We start from the raw sequence: 20,809 nt of genomic DNA, 5'->3' as shown, positions 1-20,809 counted from the left end.
TGCCATTTTCTATTAAAGTTTGGGAAGAACAATCAAGTTACAGTTCTTAAAATGGAGAGTCGGGAATGAGAAAAGGGCTTCACTTGGTGGCTTTTTTGGTATTCCCGGTATTTGAGGTGATCTTTAGTCATTGATCTTTGCGTGCTAAGGCATTGCTTTTTCATCTGTTGCTAAAATACTAAAACAGGAGCTACCAGTATTTGATTTCTAATAATAGAACCTAATAGAAGGGAAGATCAGTCAAACTTTTGAGGTGGTAAAGGAAATCTAACCTGTTTCTCCTTAAGGCAGGGGGGAAGGCCTGTACCTAGAATGGGGAAAGAGAGGAAATAAATGTAGTATTGCAAAATTTGTTTAAACCAACACAGTTATGACTTGAATATATTATTATAATAAATTCTCTGCCTTAATAGAGCTGAACTTGTAAGCAGGATTAACTAACCTACAAACAAGCATCCAGTGCTCAAGGACAGAGCCCAACATAGGGACAAGCAAATCACTGGCTGTTTAAAAAGCTGCAGGACAGGTGATAGTTGGCTGTTTCCCTCTTGGGATGGTTCTCTGTTGGTGATTCAGGGGGTCTGGGCAAGCAAACAGATAGCCATGGCTTCACCTTAGCTTTTAGCTCTGCTGTGATTTTTTTTTTGCTTTTTTCTTTTTTTTCTGAAACAGGCGGGAGGAAAGGCTGGATGGGGCAGCCAGACCTGTGCAGGGGGCTCTGTTAGATAAGAGTAGTAATTATTTCTAAAGAAATCCCGGAAGTAGCTTTTGAAGGATTGTAGTGCAGTGGTAATGTCTTAAATTTATTATACTATTTCGTAGGTTGCCTAACAACCTTTTGAGAATAATATTCACTTTTAATGTTACCTATTCTAACCCTGAAATGGCAGAGGAGGAATTAGTTTTAGTTTCATGTCTGCATTTCTATCTCTCACATCTTCAGCTGTAACTGAGATTTTTCTTAATAATTCCTTTCTCTTATTGCTACTGAAAGGTGAACAGTGCACACACGGAAGCGTGTGCCTGTGAGAAGTAGTGTCTGATACACTTGGAACAGTCAGAGTGGGAACTGGTGGTGTCGAGTGTCCTGCACAGCCAGGCAGGGGTGACCTGCAGCACACTGCGAAAACATCTCCAACCAGGAGGTCTGGAAAAGTGCGTTAAGCTGAATCTACTTAAATGTGTAACAACGAGGATCAGTGAAACTGCTGTGGGCTGTGACCTGCACCTCTGTCTTGTGTGTGAGCAGATCCATTTTTAAAACTGAAGAGGGGAAACTGTTGTCACAGCTGATTAATGTGCTGCTTTTTATTACTCTCCAAAACTGGTCCTGTCCTCAACAGGTGGAATGAAGGAGCATGGTCACTGTGACCTGAGGGAGCCTGGGGTTTAAGTGATCACATAGTACAGATTGCTACCCAGGAACAAGCTTTCATCCATAGAGGAAAAAAAAAAGGCAATTGCATAATCCTTACGTATTTTGTACTGTTCCAGGTCACCTTACCTTAGACCAGGCTGGCTGTGACAATGTATTCAGATGCTTGAAAGACAAATGTGCCCTCCTGTGTCTTGCAACCAAGGCTTCCTGACTACCAGCTGTCAGCTGCTCTCTGCTTTAGCAATGGAGCATTACTTGGTGAAAGCAGGTCATTAGTATTTGCATCAGTACAGGGGCTGAGTGTTGTTTTGTGAGGGACATTGCTATTGCGACTCAAGCACTTAACCAATACCTCAAAGTTTGCAAGTACCTTCTGTCAAGAGGAGCTAGTGACTGGTATTCCTCTGTATATATTTCTGTAAATAAGCATGACAGCACTGACATCTAGTTTCTTTCTGAATATATTGGGTATTAAGCAGAAAGTGATCTTGTGACTCTTACCTCCTTTTATTTTTTTTCCTAGTCAGTAACCTAAAAGCCATCTCTGCTGTTCTGCTCTGAGTGGGGACTCTTATTCAGGAGGGATCTTAATTTTTCTTCCTATGTGTTTTTTTTTGTTGTTGTTTTGTTTTGTTGTTGTTTGTTTTCAGGCATCCAAAGCTTTCTCAAGGAGCGTGTGCACTTTATTGAATTTATTCTTGTTGTGGTGAAAATGGGTGGCAGCTTGTAGTCAGGAGAGTCCCAGCATCTTGATGGTTATACAATCCTTGCAGTTGTTGCTGCAGTTCAAGTGACTGAGCAGCTCTGACTGGCACAATTGCATCTCTTTAGCTGTTAGTAGCTGCTGAGGTGGTTCCTCTTGTGCTGGAGGAGTTGTCAGCTTTCCTGGGCCTCAGCTGGCTCTGTGCATCTTGGCAGAGAGGTAGGATGGCATGGCATGGCTGTCAAACTCTTGTGGCTCATGTAACATGAGATACATGAAACTTGGCAGCCTCAATTTGAGAGAGGTCTGGTGTTGAGACCACAGGAATGTTCTCTAAGTTGGTATTTGGTTTCCCCTTCCATACTGAATATTTTGAACGTATTGACCTTCTGAGTACATGCAGGATGAATCTGCCCACACCATGGGGTGAGTCTATGGAAGTATGGATTATTGCTTGGTGAGGTGTTGATGCTCATGGTTGCTGGTGCTTCGATTTCAGTTAGCACAGCCTGACTTGGACTTTGTTATTACATTGTTTGATTGGGAACAGAAGTAATTCCCCTGTGGTTGGGTTAGAATCAGAATTATTCACTGATCTAACTGTTGATTTGCATACTTATGTTAAATGCTTAATCAAACAGGTATCTTAGTAAATATATTTTGTGTTCTTTAAAAAAACTAGTATTTTATAGTTATATACCAGAACTGGTATATTCTTGTTGCATATAAATGAATTAGGCTTTACACCAAAGAATAAGTTAGAGATGGGCATCTGATTCATCAAGCTATCCTAACAGCGAGCTCCAGTGTCTTATTGAACTAAGTTTGTGGCTATGATGAGACTTGAGATTGCTTTGTATAATAGCTTTTAAAATTTTCCCATTGTATGGTCTTATGAGCACACAAGTAAATGAACCTGAATACTGAGGTTTAATCCATTTTATTTCTGCGTATGGAAGCTAATGCTGAGAAGGCTTGTTGAAGTAAGCACAGTAGGATAGTGCTGTATCTTGTGTCCAGCCCATTCTGTGCAAAACAACTGAACCATGTGGTTGGACAGAGATGCAAAAATAGGCTACTAAGCTGGTGCACTGAGGTTAGAGTTGAACAGGAGGAGGCTCTGATGCCTGCAGTGGTTCCTGTGTTGGTGAAGATGACAGCTTAAATCAAAACATGCTCTCTGGCTTGTTGGTATGTGAATGCTGCTTTATTCTTTAGATGTAAGGTTCTTTCAGTGGAATCTTTGGGAATCTCCCAAATATATATTGAGAAAAAGAGGATTCTCATATAGTATCCTGAATGCTGCTTCTCTACTATAGCATGTGCTTGGCTTGGGTTTGGTTTGTATTGCCACCTGGTATGTGAAATCAGTCTCCTTGTAGTAGCTGGAATTATTGGTTTGTATTTGGAATGAGTGTAGTTTGCCAATAGCATTTAAATTTGTTAGTTGCCAACTTCTAATTTGAAATGTGGATGAGAATAATCTAAAACCCCAAATTCTCAATCCTAGTATGCAAATTCAGAGTTCAAGGGCATGACGGGGGGAAAGAGCAGATTCTGTGTAACTACTAAGGCAGAGGTACATGTTACACTGGTAAGAATTAAAACCTTTAGAAACTGGGAGTTTAAGCAGACAGTTGCTTTTGTTTCTGCCTTGGGTAGGGAGAGGATTGCATGAAACAATTCAGGAGACTTTAGTAGTTTAATATTATGAAGATGGCTACTTCTGCTATTATACTTTTCACATCTGCTGTTCTCTGTAGTACAGTGATTTGTGAAGAAAATGGTCAAAGGACTCAGTCCAACAACCTTTGAACAATTCTGAGTCTAACCACCAAAAACTGCTTTGCAACCCTGAAGGCTTAGCTGTAGATGAACTTCCCAGAGGACTGAAGCAAGTGGCTTCCAGCTGCCAGTCCCTTCCACACCTGCATCTTATGGGGCAACTTCCTCTGGAGAAAGTTCCCAACATTAATTGCTTGAAGTTCTGAGCAGCAAACTACCCAAATGACTTGTGAAAAGAAAACACAACCCCCACAGTGGATTTGAAGGGAAAACATCAAGACACACACAGTCTCTTATTCAGCAACATCCCTCAATACCTGATAAAGGAGGGAGAGAGTGCTCTAATAAATACTTTCTAAAATCAGAGAAATGCGAACAAGAGATCTGAGGGATGGAGATGTCTTGTGCACTCTTTCTGGATGGTCTGCTCAGCTCAGTGTTTTTCCCTCAGGATTCAGCAGTTATGGCTGTGTATTTTCCTATTCATTTTTCTAGCAGGAGAAGCTTTGTGACTTTTTCTCTTATTTTCTAAGATTACTCAGCATTGGGTATGTGTCTGTGGTTTGGGGTTTTTCTGGTTTGTGTGTATGTGGTTTTCCGTGGTTGTGGGTTTGTTTTTTGTTTTTGTGGTGTGTGTTTTTGTTGTGTTTTGTTCATTTCTTTCTCCCCTTCTACTGCCTAAGCAACCCTTCTCAATTCAGGCTGCTCCAGCATTCTGGGATTTCGTTTACCAGAGAACTTGTATCGACAAACTGGATTTTGAGTCCTGGTTGGGCAGGGCATGAAGATCCTTGTTTGTGCACTGTGAATTGGTGGATTTCTAGATGGCAATCTAGAAATTGCAGCATTGTTAACGTGCTTTGGTAAACTTGATGCTGATAGATAAAATAATTATCTTATGCAAACTTAAACTTACCTCATGAGATTGCTTTCAAAAAAAAACAACCATTGGTCACCCTTCGCGGGATGGTATTCAGTTGTGCAAGCTCAATTTGCTTTTATTAGGTACCTAAGCAACTTCTTTTCTTGTTTGTTTTTCAACAGAGTTTCTTCCTCATTCCCACAAAACACCCACTTAAGCTTTGTGCAGCCCAAATATCTGCACAAATGTGAGAATTGTTGTCTTCTTTAAGCTGAAACACAGGAGGCAGAGTTGCTTATCCGTGTCCCAAACTAACATCAGCTGTATGAAGTTACTCAAGTACACTTATTTGTGTACTGTGGAGGAGTTTTCCAACCGCATTGCAAAGAGGTGAAGTATTTGCTGTATGAAATGCTAGTGTTTCTGACTCGCTTCTGATATGGATGATAGTTTCATGGCTTTCTGTACTGTTAAGTGACTCTTTGACACAGCAGCTGCCATTTGTTGGGAGTACTAAGCAGAACGAAATAATGAAGGTCTGTGACCAACATAAATCCAGAAATAATGTCTTGTCTCCATTGCCATGTGAATGATGGATGTGTATTATGTCCTTGGAGGAACGGCCTGGAAAGCACAGCTTTGGAGAAGTTTGCGCATAGTGTAGCTGTACAGCTTAGGACTTTATGCAGTTTTGAGCTGGGGAACCTTTGAGTCTTGACCATAAGAATATAAAGGCACCATTTGACTTGAATCTTTGTATTGCTTGTCCCTCTGCAGAATTTATAGTGCAGTAATTTTTTTCCCATTAACACTTCTAAAAATGGTGGTAATGGAGAGCCCCTTTATCTGTGTTATTTCCCAGTTATTTTCTGTTGCATATTTATGTGTTTTAAGTGTGGTTTAGCCCAAGAAACAGAATTTTATAGGTTCCTGATAACAAACTGAGTGTCTGGCTGTAGAATAACTGCTCAAAGTGTACCAGATCAGACCGGTGTCGTCTTAAATCATCCCGCTGCTAGCACTGCTTGTATGCGATTTGAGTTTTTCCCCCGTCAGGCTTGTAAAGCTGGTGAAGTCAAAGCCTGAAGGGTTAAATGTGAGATGAGTTGTATTGCAGACTGAGCAGTTTATACATGGCACCAAGTCTAGAGATTCCAGAGAACCAATCCGTGTGTACAAGTGAATCTTCGGACCGAGGGGGCTGTATGGTAAAAGTTAATGTGTAATCAGTCCCTCTCAAAAAACAGCCAAAGGAAGAGCAAGGAAGTTTTTGCCTGTTGAACATGTAACTCCTGTTGGGTTATCAGTTATTCAAGGGTTATAATCTAGTTTATTATAAAACCGTGGTGCTGCTTTTTTCCTGTGTAGCTCAGAGATGGTACTTTGCTGGTATGTGCAGTGTCCTCTAGTTGTGCACATCCCCCATCTCAAGGGGAGGCTGTAGCAGAAGTTGAAATTCACTTGGGAACATCAGGTATGGATGTGGCATTGGGTTTATAACACTTCTGTTACTGCTTATGGCTTTTGTCTTTATTTGAAATCAAAGCTAATGTTCCTATATAATGTATAGTTGTAGTTCAGCATGTCTGCAACAGTCTAGTGATACATTACACATACAGTGTAGTCTTGCAGGAAGCTGTTGAGTCAGCTAAATAGGTGAATGGGGAGAACCGTTTGAGAGACTTTAGAGCTCTGGTGCAGAGGTTTAGCTGTACTGTAAAACAAATGTAGACTATGATAAGCAGCATTTGTGTTTGATTCCTAGCTTTAAGCAACTTGATTCAGGAAAAACTGTTAAAATGTTGATTTGCACCACTTGCTTCTTAAGGAAGAAATATATAATTCTTTGCTAGACTGCAGCGTTTCTGAGTGCTCTTGGAGGGACTGAGAGGATGATTTATAGACGGGAGCTTCGAGTCCCGCTGTTGCCTGTTGGATGCAGAACCCCTCACAGGGGTGCTGCTGCTCAGGGCTTGAGTGAAGCCCCCTCCCCAGAGCCAAGGGGATCTGCAGGGAACAGCCTGCACACCTGGATCCCTTCCAGATCACCTGTCTGAGACCAATAACTGTGCCTTGCAGCCTTTCCAGCAGCATGTACCCCGCTCCCCTTCTCTCTGGTCCTTCCCCCACCAGGTCCTGGTGGAATTTCAGCCCTCCCAGGGCTGCAGGCAGCCTGTTGGCAGCCGCGTCAGGCGGCACGGGGAGTTTGTGCTTTCCATAGAGCCGCGACTGCAGCCTTCAACCTAATGGTGTTGCATAGATCAAGGTGGTTTCTCCAAACACTTCTACAAAACTGTCATGGTGTCTGTCTTATTCTTGTCATTTGTCTGCTGCTGGTGTGCAGTGCTGTGTTTAGCTTTGCAGACCTAGTTCCTCACGGATTCAGAGGCTTGTGTGGGTTGGGACTGAAACACAGACAAATAAAAGATGTAAAAAGAATAAGATGTAAAAATAAACTCTGATCTCACTGTGAGAAAGTTTCCTTTGTAGGAAACACAACTTTTTGTTTTATTTTACTTAATTTTTAAACAATGTATTTATTTTTTTTTTTTCTTACTGAGACTATAACAGTTGGAACAATGGTTGTGAATTGCCTGGTTGCTCCAGATGCCGGTTGTGCAGCACTGCAGGTGAAATATTTGTGAAATTTTGAAGTCTGATAAGATTTAAACTATTAGTCAGCAACACTTACTGAAAACCCTCAACAACCAGTGCATCTTTAAGACCTATGATAGTTGAGTTGTGGTTGTTTCCTATTTGGCTACCAAAATATTATTTCCTGTAACCAGTTCATTGCAGTTTTATTAGATTTTGTTAGCTACATATAATCAGTAGCCTTGAATATTTAAAGAAAAAAAGTGTAGGAACAACTGTTCTTTAATTGGCAACAGCTTCAGAGTCAAATCCTTCTGTGATGGTGTTGCTGTGCAAAAGTGCAGTCCTAAGTCAGTAGTAGGATTTCTTGTAAAGTAAGTGGAAACTGTTCTTGGCTGGCTGTAATCTTTTTCGGAATGAATGACCACTTCTGCATAGCAAGCATCTTTGAGTCTGCAAAAACTGCAAGCTGATTAAACTTTGACCTGGTTAATGTGAGAAATCCTAAGCAACTTCATTAATTCTTCAATTTGTACTGCAAAAGGGTATCATGGCAAAGATGCTGCTTTTTCAGTCACTAGAGGCCATGTTGATCTGCTTTTTCAGATAATCAGGTTGTAAATTTGTTACTCAGAGTAATCTGCTAGAGCTAGGTAATGCTGCTGTACCTTGCTTTGCTGCAGGTGGTGTTAGGAGTACTCCAGATGCTCTGTAAACTAGTTCATGTTCATGTTGATGTTAAATATAGCCACTTGCTGAACAACTCTCTTTTAGGTGAAGATCTGAAAGGACATGTAGTGCATGGGAGCAGATGAGTTTCTGTGGCCGTAGCTATGCAATTCCATCAACACAGTTGCCCTACTAGCCAGAATACTGATAATGTCAGCTATGTGTTGTGTGGGGGACACAGATGATTCACATATAATAGTTCAGGAATGTGAAAAGTTTTGAGTCAGCACGTAGCCTTAAGTAGTCTCAGTGTGTGCTGCCTAGCACATTGTGGTATATTTGCTTGGCATTAAAACTTGATTGTAAAGGCAAATATTTAATGCAGGAGTTATTTCAGTGGTAATAGTTAAAACTGTCTCTGCTCTGACTTGCCAAACAAATGACTAAGTTGTGGCTCATTGTTAGGAAATCAGAACTATTATTTTTTTTTCCAGGATTATGACTGGCATTTTTGGCCACCACCTTTGCAGCACAGTGCTGCTCCTGCAGAGTGTTTCTGCCGTTTTTGTACTTGCTGTTTTGTGAAGGCTTTGTACTTGTCAGTCTAGAGGAGATTAGCAGCAGACAAAAAGTCTTCACTTAATTAGGTAGACCTAATACTCAGAGGGGATGTTTTAAAACAAAATTTAACAGAAAACACCAAAACCACCACCAGCAACACCCCCTATCCACCTCGCTCCCCCAAATCCAAGGTATAATGGCCTAACGGTATAACTGTGCAGTGCTTCCCTGTGTACCTGCTTCTGTGCTAGATTTGATTTCAGCTAGGATGAGAGAAGCAAGAGAGGAACGGGGGGCAAGTTAAGAGGATTGACTGCTCTGTAAAAGAGGATAAATGTGAAATGGGGAGTAGAAAGATTGCTGAGAGGACTGACCAGTTCAGAGCTGGTCAGCCCAACTTATACTTTGAATGTTTGAAGTTTGTTCAAAGGAAGAATGGCAGCAAGAGTGCTGATGGCCGGAATATCCTTAAAAAATGAAAAATTATGATAAAGAACATATGATGAGAGACTTCAGGAAAGCTGCTATCTGAAGACTATATTGAAACTTGAGGACATTCTTGAAGAGCATGAACCTTATTTGTTTAACTTTAAAGTTTTGCTTATTTGCTGTATGTGTCTGGGCAGACCTAGCATGAATTCACAAAGCATTTTTGTTCTTTGTAATCTGTTACCACCTTTCTTCCTACACTGATAATATTTCAGTCTTAGAGGAAAAATTCTTGTGTATAATCCAGGCTCACTGTTTTGTAACTTGAAGATATCAAAACATATGAATGTACCCTTTAAATGGGAGCAGTGGAGAAAATTGGTTTAGCTGAATTCCAGGAAGCAGAGAAGGTGAGCAGTATTTGTAACCCCTGTCTAGTCAAGGCACCTGAACACTGATCAGGATTGTTGAACGTGGGGCTCTGATGCTCTACCTTGTTTGTACCTAGCTGTTTAATCAAGTCTTTCCAAAGACAGACTTGAACCTTGAACTTCCAAGGCAGTGCCATAATAAATGTACTATTGCTTGGGGTTTTTTTTGTTTGGTGGGGTTTTTGTGTGTGGTTTTTTTTTTTTCTTTTTTTCCCCAAGTTCCAGCTACTTACTTTTGTTTTGACCTGAAAGTTTATCCTTCCTTGTACAAAAACTTATGCTTCTGCTAAATATTCCAGTTGTGATAAAACAGGTGTAGGGAGGTGGGGAATCTTCCTGAAAAGTTGATGGCTAATTTAACCATGAAGTAATAAATTAATGTCATTCTTAAAAGTTCCTAAAGAGTAGCAGACTGAATACTGATCTCATGGAAAACCATACACAGACTTTTAAAATGGTACCAATGGCTAAATAAATGACTTTAAGTATATAACTGACCACGTGTGCAGTTGTGTACTGTACCGTACTTTGAAAACCCTGTGAGCATTCTGTGCCACTTTCAGCAATTAATGCTTTCTTAATGAAACTACGAATGAGAGCCTGGTTAAGTTGTGAGAATGGAGAGTGCTGGAATATCCAAGTGAGAGTCTTGTTGGTTTTCTCCTCTGCACTTTCAAGTAGGGAGCTTTGGTTTTGTTTGATCATGCACTTAATCTCAAATAATAAAGCACCCTTGCTTACTTGACTGCCTTTATAGCTAGCATTTGTCCCTGGCTTGTGTGTGCTTATCTCGATTACTTCCATGAGTTTCAAATTGTCAGTTGCTGTAAATCAGAATGGGGGAAGGGCATGTGCATTTGCAGAACTTCCTGGTCTAGGGATTGCACCTACGAATCCCCGAAATACTAGATGCCATTTGTAGACACTGTTTTCAAGTATTTTAAGTATTTCAAGTTTCAAGTATCTTGGTTATCTAATTAAAAAATGGAGTTATTTTACTTTTAGAAAAGTCACTGAACCAGTCTTCTACTTCTGAAAACAGAGTTCTTCAGGAACTTACCTTACAATAGAAATCAGAAGTTGGCAGTTATTAAAGGAAGAAAGATTGTGTTATCAAGACACTGTTTCAATCCCCTGGAATGTCTAAGTGTATTATGTGCTCACAAATAATAGCGTGAACTTGAAGATGGAGACAACAGCCTAATATCCTTGAAGACAGGCCAACAAAGATGTCCAGAGTTTGTGAATAATTAAATAGACAAGGACTCTTCATCTTAGGAAAGCAGTGACTGTGGGTAAAGAAAAGAAGGGTGTGAAAGCAGCTGAAGCTTTTCTTTGAACCAGGGCTCTGAGACCCTGAGTTTGGGGAAAGTGCTAACATTGCTGTCTCTGCCAGACAACCATTTAGTCACTAGTAGGAGTGAGCTACTTGGGTAGCTGTACCTGTTAGCATGAGCAGTCATAGGTGTTGGGATAGTCTGATGGTACTGTGTCACGTTTTGAACACGTAATTGTAGGATGTCAGATTTCTGCGTGTGTAGAGAAGAAGGACAAGAAGGACAGGGAACTGCTTGAGAGAGTCCAGCACAGAACCACAGAGATGATGGAGTGGAGCACCTCCCTTATGAGGAAAGGCTGAGGGAGCTGGGTCTCTTTAGCTTGGAGAAGAGGAGACTGAGGGGTGACCTCATTAATGTGTATAAATATCTAAAGGGTGAGTGTCAGGAGGATGAAGCCAGGCTCTTCTCATTGGCAACCAATGACAGGAGAAGGGACAGTGGGTTTGAACTGGAACACAGGAGGTTCCATTTAAATATGAGAAGAAACTTCTTCTCAGTGAGGGAGACAGAGCACTGGAACAGCCTGTCCCGGGGGGTTGTGGAGTCTCCTACTCTGGAGATGTTCAAAACCCACCTGGACACCTTCCTGTGTAACCTCATCTAGGTGTTCCTGCTCCGGCAGGGGGATTGGACTAGATCATTTTTTGAGGTCCCTTCCAATCCCTAACATTCTGTGATTCTGTATGCTCAATTACCTTTCCACTTTACTTCTTCAGTGTCTTATGGCCAAGATTTAACTGCTTAAAATTCTTGTTCCCTGGTTACTATCATGTATATGTTATGCTGGTGCTTCAGTCTTGAAGCTGGGTGGCAAATAGCCAAGTAGGAGGCAAAACCTGATGGTTCATGCCTGTGAAAGGAATACTGCTCCTTCAGTCAAATGTGCCTCCGTGATTGTTTGCAAATGTAACTTGCATGTTATTTCTGCTTACCATAGCAAGTATCTCACATTGAGTTTGATTTTTGAAATGGCTTTGAGTGAAGCATACTGATGTCACTTAGCTACACTGTGGAGTTTGGTTGTGGTTTTTTTGTTGTTGTTGTTATAAACACAGCATCTTCACAGTGCCAGCACTGATGACACTATGTTCTTAAGCGAGCAATGCAATTAGCACAGGACCACTTCATGTAATTCATTTCTGGGAGTATGTTGTACTTGTTATGTGCTCAATGTTTGGGTGAAGTTGTTTTTGGAGCTTGACTCCTCTTCCCTTCTAATAATTTGAATTAGCTTGGCAACAGGCTCGTTCACATCAGGGTGCAACATCACTGGGGCTGCACAGGGAGCTCTGAAACGGCAATTCTGTGCAAATGCACCCTTACCTTAAACTGTGTATTTTCCCAGTGCTTTCTGATGGAACATATGAGCAGCACCAAACAGAACATGTTGGAAGGGATGCGTGGTCAGTGCAGACTCCCTCCTGGATTCTGCCGTCTCTGCCTTCAGGTGTACCTGCTGAAAAAGTAAAGCTTACGTGATTGTGTTGTGTTCCAGAACATGGTCAAGTAAACTGGTTGTAGTGTAATGCCTTGACAAATGCCTTAAATGGTTTCTGACTTCAGTGACTGTAGTAAATCCTGACTGTGCAATACAGTTTTCTGCTGAAATACAGATACTGACAGTCCGTTTTGTCTGGTATCAAAGCATGTTCAGTTGATTGGAGGACTTCTAGATTTCCTGCATGTCTGGGCACAACCCCTCCTTTCAGATTTTTCCTCCTGCCGCCTCATACAGGCTGCACAAACACAGCTGGTGGGTTTGAGTAAACACTGTGTGATGGTGTGGGTGAAGGAACCAAGTTCCAAATGGAGTACCAGGAAAAGTGTAAATCATTACTGTCTGTGTTGTGACACGTACACAAACTGACTTGAATTCTTTGCCTTCTTGTAGTGATTTGTTAACTTGTAGCTTGCATTCTCTATAGTAATTGATACTATTTTGATTTCTGTTTACCCAGCACAAAATGAGTCACTGTCTGTCCCTTTGCCCTTTTACAGCACGCCTGGACACCCCTTGTAGGTTAGGAGAAGTGAGACGGTCTTACTCTGAGCCCAGTTCTGTGTGTTGTATTTCGCCTGGATCTGGGGCTGCCAGCAGTTGATCTTTCCTCCTGTTACGAGAACCTGCTTCCCAAGCTCCTTTCCCTTTTTTTATTTAAGTGATGCTCTCTTACCCCAAGCCCATATATCTCTTGAGGAAGGGCAAAGCTTAGATCTCTGTTAACTGAGTCTTCTTTTTGCAGTGTGTGAGCACTTGAAATATACAACTGAAATTTGGCAAGTTGAGCTTTACTGAAGGCACAAAACAGCTGAACTATTTTCCACTGCACTGTAGGGTGATGTGAGGGCCAGGCACGCATAATGCTTGTTGGTATAAGATAAACTCAAAGCAAGTTTATTAGTAGTATTTAGTTTAGAGTATTCCCAAAGTGGATAGTTGCCAGGAACAGTGTATTCTTGGGAAAGAATGTTCTTGGGAAGGGCAACTGTTGTGTCTGTGCAGCTGCTACTGACTTCTCCTATGGAGGAGATGGTGGCTGAGGTTAATTTTTCATCAGCCTCCTATGACAGGTCTTAGATCGAGAGAATTTCTCATCACCAGGATGACTTCTGATAAGCTGATGAACATGTTAGTACCTGCAGAGATACAGAATGCAAATTTTTTTTGAGGATTAATGTTAATATAGATTAACAGTTTTTTATGCGCTACAATTAATCCTTAGAAACACCTCGCTTTTTATACAGGACACTTCTAGGACTCTGGATGTGGATATGAAGCTGTACTTGAAGCTGGTTTAGTTGCTGATGAAAGTACTGATTACAGAAGTGAAAACTTGCTTTAAAAATAGTTGGATCAGTGGCTTATGTCTGTATATTCTCTGGTTATGTGAAAGTTCAGAGGACTGAGTGAGCAGACTTCTCTAAGTACCTGTACACATTCATATATGCAACTTTAACACACTTCCTCATTTGTCTGCTCAGTCTCAAAACTACTTTTATTTTTCTTGGAGCTTCTTCAGCATTGATTGGATCAAGGTTTTCTTAGCTGCCTGTGTTTCAAATTTTGGCATTATTAGCTATGCATACTGCAAACTAACGTGTCATTTTTAAAATTCCTGGGATCTTGGTCTTGCTAAGTCCTGGCATATTGGAGTTCCCTGTTTTCTGGAGTGAGAAGGCTCTTGAAAGAGAAGACTGCTGGTTGCATCTGAGCTGATGCTGAATCAAAATGGAATCTTAACTTTTTGTTACCTGACTCGGTGAGCAAGCTGTGCTATGGGCTAGGCTCCAGACAAGCAGAAACTAGTTTTAATGTGTCAAAACAACAGTGAAATCAAAGTTTGGAAATATTTTTCAGCAGTTGATTCTGTGATTGACTTAAATCAATGAAAAATTATTCAGGACAGGTTCCTGCCCTGCCTCCAGGGAAGACTTTTTTTTTTAAAGAATTTTTGAATCTGCCTGTGCTTTACATTTCCTAATGGAAAATGAAAGTAAGAGTACTGAAATTGTTTACAGTTCTATAGGGATTGAATAATACTCTGTAGGCAAAGGATCTAGACCAGCCTTAAGGAACCAGGAGGTTTTAAGATTGTCAACCCATTTCATCTTGTGGAAGGCAGAGGTGGGTGCTGTTTGATCTTGGTAGCTTGTTGTTTCCTTGTTCCATGGTCTTTTTACCCTCAGTCTGAGACAGATGTTTAAAATCCCGTGTAAAGACAAGGTTGTGGACCAGAAGCCACTCTGTGTTTGGTCCATAGTGAGCATGCAAATTTCTGCAGTTCTGCAACAGTCATAATTTAGGGGTTGCTTTTGTACTCAGAACTGTTTGCAGGCCCTAGAGCCTGTGTGGAAACATTTATACTTTTCATTGGTGTGAAAAAGGATTTATTTTTAATGTACTTATTCAAGCTATGTTTCCAGCTTAAGAAAATAATGCTTAAGGAGAAAAGTCAGGTTTCTGAATGATGTATTCTTACTTTAAGTAACTCACCTTTCAATACTTAGTGTGCTGGCTTTTTTTCTTTTTTCCTTTTTTCCTCATGCTTTCTTAAGTACTTGTTGATAAGAGTTTTTTCTTTCCCCTGCTGTGGTTTTCTAAATGGCTTTTATTGTTTCTGTGAGGATTTAGATTTCTTTGTTAGAGAACAAATCAAGAGTTGCTTCTGTTGTCTCCCAAAGCAGTCATTGATTCTGGTACAAAAATATGATCAAGGAATTATTAATCAACATTGAGATAGTGGAAGTCTCCCATTACTTTTTATGTTTTATGATTTTCTAGCCTCCTTGACCTGTCTCAGTGTATTGCAACCAGTATGGTCACCCTACTTGAGACATTTGATAGTGCAGATCAAATATTCTGGTTTTCTGTTAGGCTTGAATTTTTAGTCTTTAGTGACACTGCTGCTCACAGTGATTACCTTACAGTCAAATAATTTCAGACATTAATATAATTCATAATTCCTGTATTAGTGTGCATTGTTCTGCCCATCCTATATACATAATTCTGATGTTCATGTCCTGCTACTTTCTTCCCACCAAATTTCAAAAATATTATATCAGTATCCTCATTTGAGGACACAGCGCTCTGGTGTTTGCATTTTTACCTAAACACCACTGACCTGTTTACTCTTCATTTTTGATGACACATATCTTCCTTCCTGTTCTTTGATTGGAGAGTAGAATCTGTCACTCCAAACACGTCCAATTTACCTGTTCTTCAGTTGGGAAGCTGACCTTCGTCAATGAATCTTCAGCCTGATTCCCTTGTTGGATGCAGTGAACTCTTTCCCTCCTATCTAGACTTTATTTCTCTGAAAGTGACTCTTCTTCCTGCCAGATTCCCTGCTGCTACGTAGGGAATTGCTCTCAGGTGCCTCTGAAGGGGTCCCATGTTCATCTACCCCAGCAGCACTGGGGTAGTTTACTCATGTAACCCCAGAGATGATCATGGACCTCCCCATCTTCTCTTTATTTCAGTTTGGATGTCTTAAGACAACTCTTGGAAGATTTTGAGCCATCTCTGCTGTGCATTGCTTCCTTGGAAGACAGGAAAAGGGCCTTCAGTGCAGAGAAAAACTGCTCTCTGGGGTTGTTACTGGTCTTTGCTATGTACATCAAAGAGTGAGCACTGAAGTTTTTTTTTTACTGTCATTCTTAGTGGTGCTCCTATGTTGCTGCTCTGGTATCTGTTCTAGACCTGAGCTTATGTAGCAGCATTTCATCGTTATTACAATTTAGATCTCTCTAAATTTCCTATCTTCATGCAGTCTTGTACATAAGAATATGTGCGTGACCGGACATGGTCAGACTGAAGATCTGCCTATCACCATGTCCCATCTCCAGCAGCAGGCAGGGCTGAATGCTAAGTGAAGTGTGTGAGAACAGGATGAGTGTGTCTGGTGATTGTTCCCTGGAGTTCTTTGAGCTGCTACTAGCTTGTGACTGGGAGCTTCTGGAGTCAGTTTGGTCTTCAGTTTTGGACAGATTTTTCTTATGTAGCTCTTAAGCTGCTTGTGTTTGAGTCTGTGTAAGCGTTTGGCTTCCAAGCACTGTGCGGTTAGAAGATTCATAGCTTGACTACGCGGCGTGAGGAACCATGTCCTTTTGGGCTACCTGCTATTGGAAAAGGGGGAAAAATGCAAGTTTGTTTTGTCATGTAGTTCCTCTGATGCCTTTTCCTTGCTGAGGACCCAAATGTTTTGGGTTGTTCCTTTGCTTGCATGGAAACCAAGCAAGCCAAGTATCTGAGAATGCAACCCTAAAGTCACACTAATTGCAGCTGACCAAAGGGTTCAAAAGTTGCTTGGCAGTCAGGGAAGTGGCTTGTGGAGGTAAACATGACTGAATGGCATAATTGCAAAAGCCTTGTTTCTGTGAGGAAGTTGAGCAAAACGGCTGCACTTAAACTATTAGTCTTTGAATTAAGAATGCTTACTGTCTTAAAGTCCTAGTTTGGCTAATAATTTTTAATTGTGGTGTTTTGGTTTGTTTTTTTTGATTTCCAGAACTTTTGCATCTTTTTTGGGAACATGAAAACAAAGAACTACTTTTTAAATATCTTTCAGGACAGTTGACACATTCCAGGGAAAAGCTGTTTTGTTGTGTTTTTTTTTTCTGCAAAGTTCAGTAGAATCTGCATTCCCTGGGATTTTAAATAAGTATAAAATGAAAGCAGTTTAAAATTTAGCCTTCAAAATGAATGTTGAGAAGTCAGATGACAAAGCAAAGAATGGCTTGAAGTCTTCCTTTCTTGGAAGGGATGGAAATGGAAGTAACTATATATGTGACAGAGCTACACCTGCCTCAAAGAACTGTGCCACCAAGATACATGGTAATTCAGCTGACCAAAATATAGTGACTCAGCATCAAGATTATACTGTTCTTGAAAATAAAAGTGACTCAAGAGGTATTCTTTTAGAACAACAGCATACTGAAGCATCTGATAAGTACAACTGCATAGGAGCTCCATTGGGAGATGCAGATGCTGCATGCAAGTCTTCTTCCATCGTGGAACAGTCTTGTGTGTATCCTTTGAACTGTGACTTGAAAGAATCAACAAACTTATTGAAAGGTAACATTGCTTTGACAAAAATGCAAAATCAGAGTATGAAACCATCTGTGCCTTACAGTCAGACTGACTCTAAGAGTGAATTACCTCTTCCTGCTTCAGAGCAGAACACACAGTCCCTGATAAAGGACAGGGCACAATGCCATTTGAGTGCATTGGATGTTACTTATGTTATAGGTGAAGCTCTGGGAACTGATCAAAATGATGACATGCATCTAGGAGAAACACTAATCTCTTCTGAAGCATATATGAGAGAGAAATCCGAGAGAAACAACTCAGAAAGAACACCTAATCTCTCCTCTACAATAGTGGTTTCAAAAAGCACAGATGCTTATTCAGAACTTGAAGTATTTTGTCCTGCCTCTGCAGGTGTTGAACACTATCAGAAACACATGGACAAGACTGATAAAGAATCACAGGAGACAGAAGCACAGTCTGTAAAACTAACTGCTGGATGTATAGGTCCTTGTAGGCAAGATACATTATCACCATGCATTGTTATCAGTGAGAATGAGCAAATGAAATCCTTGCAGCATACCCCTGACCGTGATGAAACTGGGAATCACAATACTGAAACAGGCATGGATAGTCCTGTAAATAACGTGCAACTTCTCCCGGTAGATAAAACGGATGGAGAACAAGTATCAAAGAAAACAAGTGAACCCTTAACCAAAGAACAAAGTGTCTCTGGAAATGCTGCTCTTCAGAATATGCACAACGCCTCTTTCATATCTTACAGTGTACCGAAGTCAAAGAGGAATGTTACACCTGACCTCAAGTGTGAAGCAACTTTTCTGGTCTTCAGTCCTATGGCTGATGAAATTGATTCTGGTCTATGTACTTCGACCCCTAATGAACGATCAAAAACCAGAACTTTTTCTGTTTCAGCTTTGACAGGTTTTGGAGACAAGACTCATGAACTGAAACCAAATGAGGCATTTGTAGGAGGGCATAACAGAAGGCCTTTGCTTAAAGCTGGTTCAGGTCAAACTGCAGGAAAACCAGTGGGCAGGTCTCCTATTGCGTCAACAATAACCAAAGCGAAGAAATCGGAGATTGTTAGTTTTCCCAAACCGAATTTCAAAAATGTTAAGCCAAAGGTTATGTCCAGGCCTGTGCTACAGTCAAGAGGCAGTGCAGCATTAAAACAGTCTCCACAGTCCCCCCAACTATCCGCTGTCTCCTCATCTTCACCGGTTGCCTCCCCGAGGCAATTGTCCCCCTCTATAAAAGTGCTGAGAAAGAAAATAGATCTGGCTAAAGACACTAAGGTGGAATTGCCTGTAAATCAGCCCCATAAGCTACATCTTAACAAACACCTCTTTACGAGCCAAGTCGTACATGCCACAACACATCCCAGAAACGCTTCCCACAGGGCTTCAAAGGCACCTGCGCTCAAGCAGAGTCCGGAAGACATCGGCAAAGCAAGCTCTGCCCAGTCGGCCTGCTCCTCGGTTTCTGTTGTACTTCCAGCCCCAGAAGAGAACTCAAAAGAGATGCTGAATGATAAAATGGAAAGTTCGCACTCTTTAATGCAGCCTTGTGCTCAAACCATCTACCTGACCAGAGGTGAAAAAGAGCAAAGCAACAATGTGGGAATTCTGCTGGAAGCAGCCTTGGTAAAAGATGTGGCAAATGAAACATTTGACCTGCACGCTGATCCTTTGGTAAGCTTTTTTCTTTACATACTGAGTAATGTTTTGTACGTTTGGAAAAGGGGCATTCTGCATCGCACAGTGCTGAGTGGAAGTTGTGGAATGTGTTTTGTGTCCACAAAGGTAACCATGATGTTCATTTCTGAGCTGAAGTCTCTCCCTAGTAAAGTGAGTGAAGAAATGTCATTTGACAAACTGATTGCACTTGACCTCAAGTGCGATTTAGTATCTTCAGCCTTCCTCTTATTACATGGTGTAATTTTTTTATGAAGTCTTTCTCAGAAAATGCAGTTAATACGACTTCTAAAAAAAAGCAAACAAGTCTTAATTTAGTCAAACTGGCAAAATTGCATAGCATAACTTGGTGAGGTTTTTCTAAATATAGTTTTAATGTGCACTTTTATCAAGATAATTCTAGTGGTGCACCAACTTTAAATATGCATTAGAGAAAAACTGCTGTTTTCATTATTTCATTTTCTTTCAGAACATGCTTTAGAACCAAGCTACACTTTTTAAATTTACTTACAGAAATATTGTGTGTATATTAACAATAATATTAAGCCACACAAGACCTGAAGACCAATAAAGTTGGTCAAGCATTTTCTCTTCAACATATTAATTTAACTGTCTGCTTGGAATAATTTGGGAGTTTGTTTGTTTGAAGTAGAGCTGGGGCTCATTAGAATAGTGAAGAGTAGCCAGGAAATATTTCTCATGCAGAGGGCATATACCTGGTCTGGGCTGTCAGCCAGCTGGAAGGTGCAAACTTCCTGGCCGGGAGGGATGCCTGCACTGGTTGGTTGGGAAATATTTTCAGCTGCCTGTCAGGAGAAACGTGCTGCCTTCAAATACTCTGAAACAACATTAAAAGAAAAGGAACAGTGCAAAAGAAAGGAAGAACTTCAGGGCTGGGTTGACCGGTATCTCGGGAGAGGTGGTAAGGATGCAGAGTTGGAGTCTTGATACTATGGAGCCACCCCTGTTGTTCGCTTGGGCGTTCAACAGCTATGTTAAATTGGTGAAATAAAGGCAGAAGTTGTTACTGGTAAAACTGGCGTTGTCTGAGGTTTTTGTCAGGCTTTACTGATTTGCTAGAAAAACTCCAGTAAAGCTCAGTATATGGAGGGAGCTTCTTCAGGTAAAACAGAAGCAGCTATCCATTTCTGAAGCATTACAGAAGGAATTAATAAATATTATTTATTTATTATATTAAATAATTTAAGTTGAAAACCTAAATTAACATGAAAGCAGGGATAGTCTTCTTTTAATTCTAGAGTCTTGGATTCTTAGAGAACTTGGATTCTGCTTCACCAAGAGTAGGAGAGAATGCTTTTAATTCATCCTGTCACAGAGATGGAAATCTTTGTGATATTAATTTTTCTGCTGGTACCTGGAAAATCTATAGAGCAATTTCTAGGAATGTGCGGCAGACCAATCAGCTGGACTCAGTAAGCGATCTTCTGAAAAGTACAGATCAGCTTATGAAGATGAGGATTGGAGTCAAAGCGGAAAGTGCATTAATATGACCAAATCACAGCATACTGGCTTGAGTCACAGAAAAGCATATGGAGACGAATATGAATTCATGCCTGTATAAACTGGAGCAAGAATTCTGTATGAAAGATCGATGACTGCTACATATAAACCAGTTATTTTAAACCTGTCCTGGGTCCACTCCTGAACTGATACTTTATCTATGGCACCTGAATGTGAAAGATTTTTAACCTGTTTCTGTGTAGTAAAGAATTTGTCTTGAGATTAGGTGCAGTCATGTAATTGAATGGCTTAATTAGAGTTTGGGGAGGAAGAGGAAGAAATTCCAAAGTCAAA

General features: G+C 40.7%; 1 protein-coding gene across 6 annotated transcripts in view; it reads left to right on the top strand.

Moving 5' to 3' along the window:
* The window catches only part of MTUS1 (microtubule associated scaffold protein 1), a 123,005-nt gene that overhangs the window by 17,119 nt on the left and 85,077 nt on the right, over window positions 1-20,809 (top strand). For 5 of the 6 annotated variants that reach the window (XM_065061081.1, XM_065061080.1, XM_065061075.1 and 2 more), the window contains exon 2: window positions 16,762-18,991. In XM_065061081.1, the coding sequence (XP_064917153.1) occupies window positions 16,952-18,991 (2,040 nt within the window). In that variant the 5' untranslated portion in view covers window positions 16,762-16,951. Of the gene's footprint in view, window positions 1-5,233; window positions 6,203-16,761; window positions 18,992-20,809 lie in introns of those variants that run through there. The other variant, XM_065061076.1, reaches the window with a different exon arrangement.

The sequence above is a fragment of the Columba livia genome, chromosome 4, assembly GCF_036013475.1.
Source record: "Columba livia isolate bColLiv1 breed racing homer chromosome 4, bColLiv1.pat.W.v2, whole genome shotgun sequence".
Taxonomy (NCBI): Eukaryota; Metazoa; Chordata; class Aves; order Columbiformes; family Columbidae; genus Columba; species Columba livia.
This window is presented reverse-complemented; position numbering and strand designations above follow the sequence as displayed.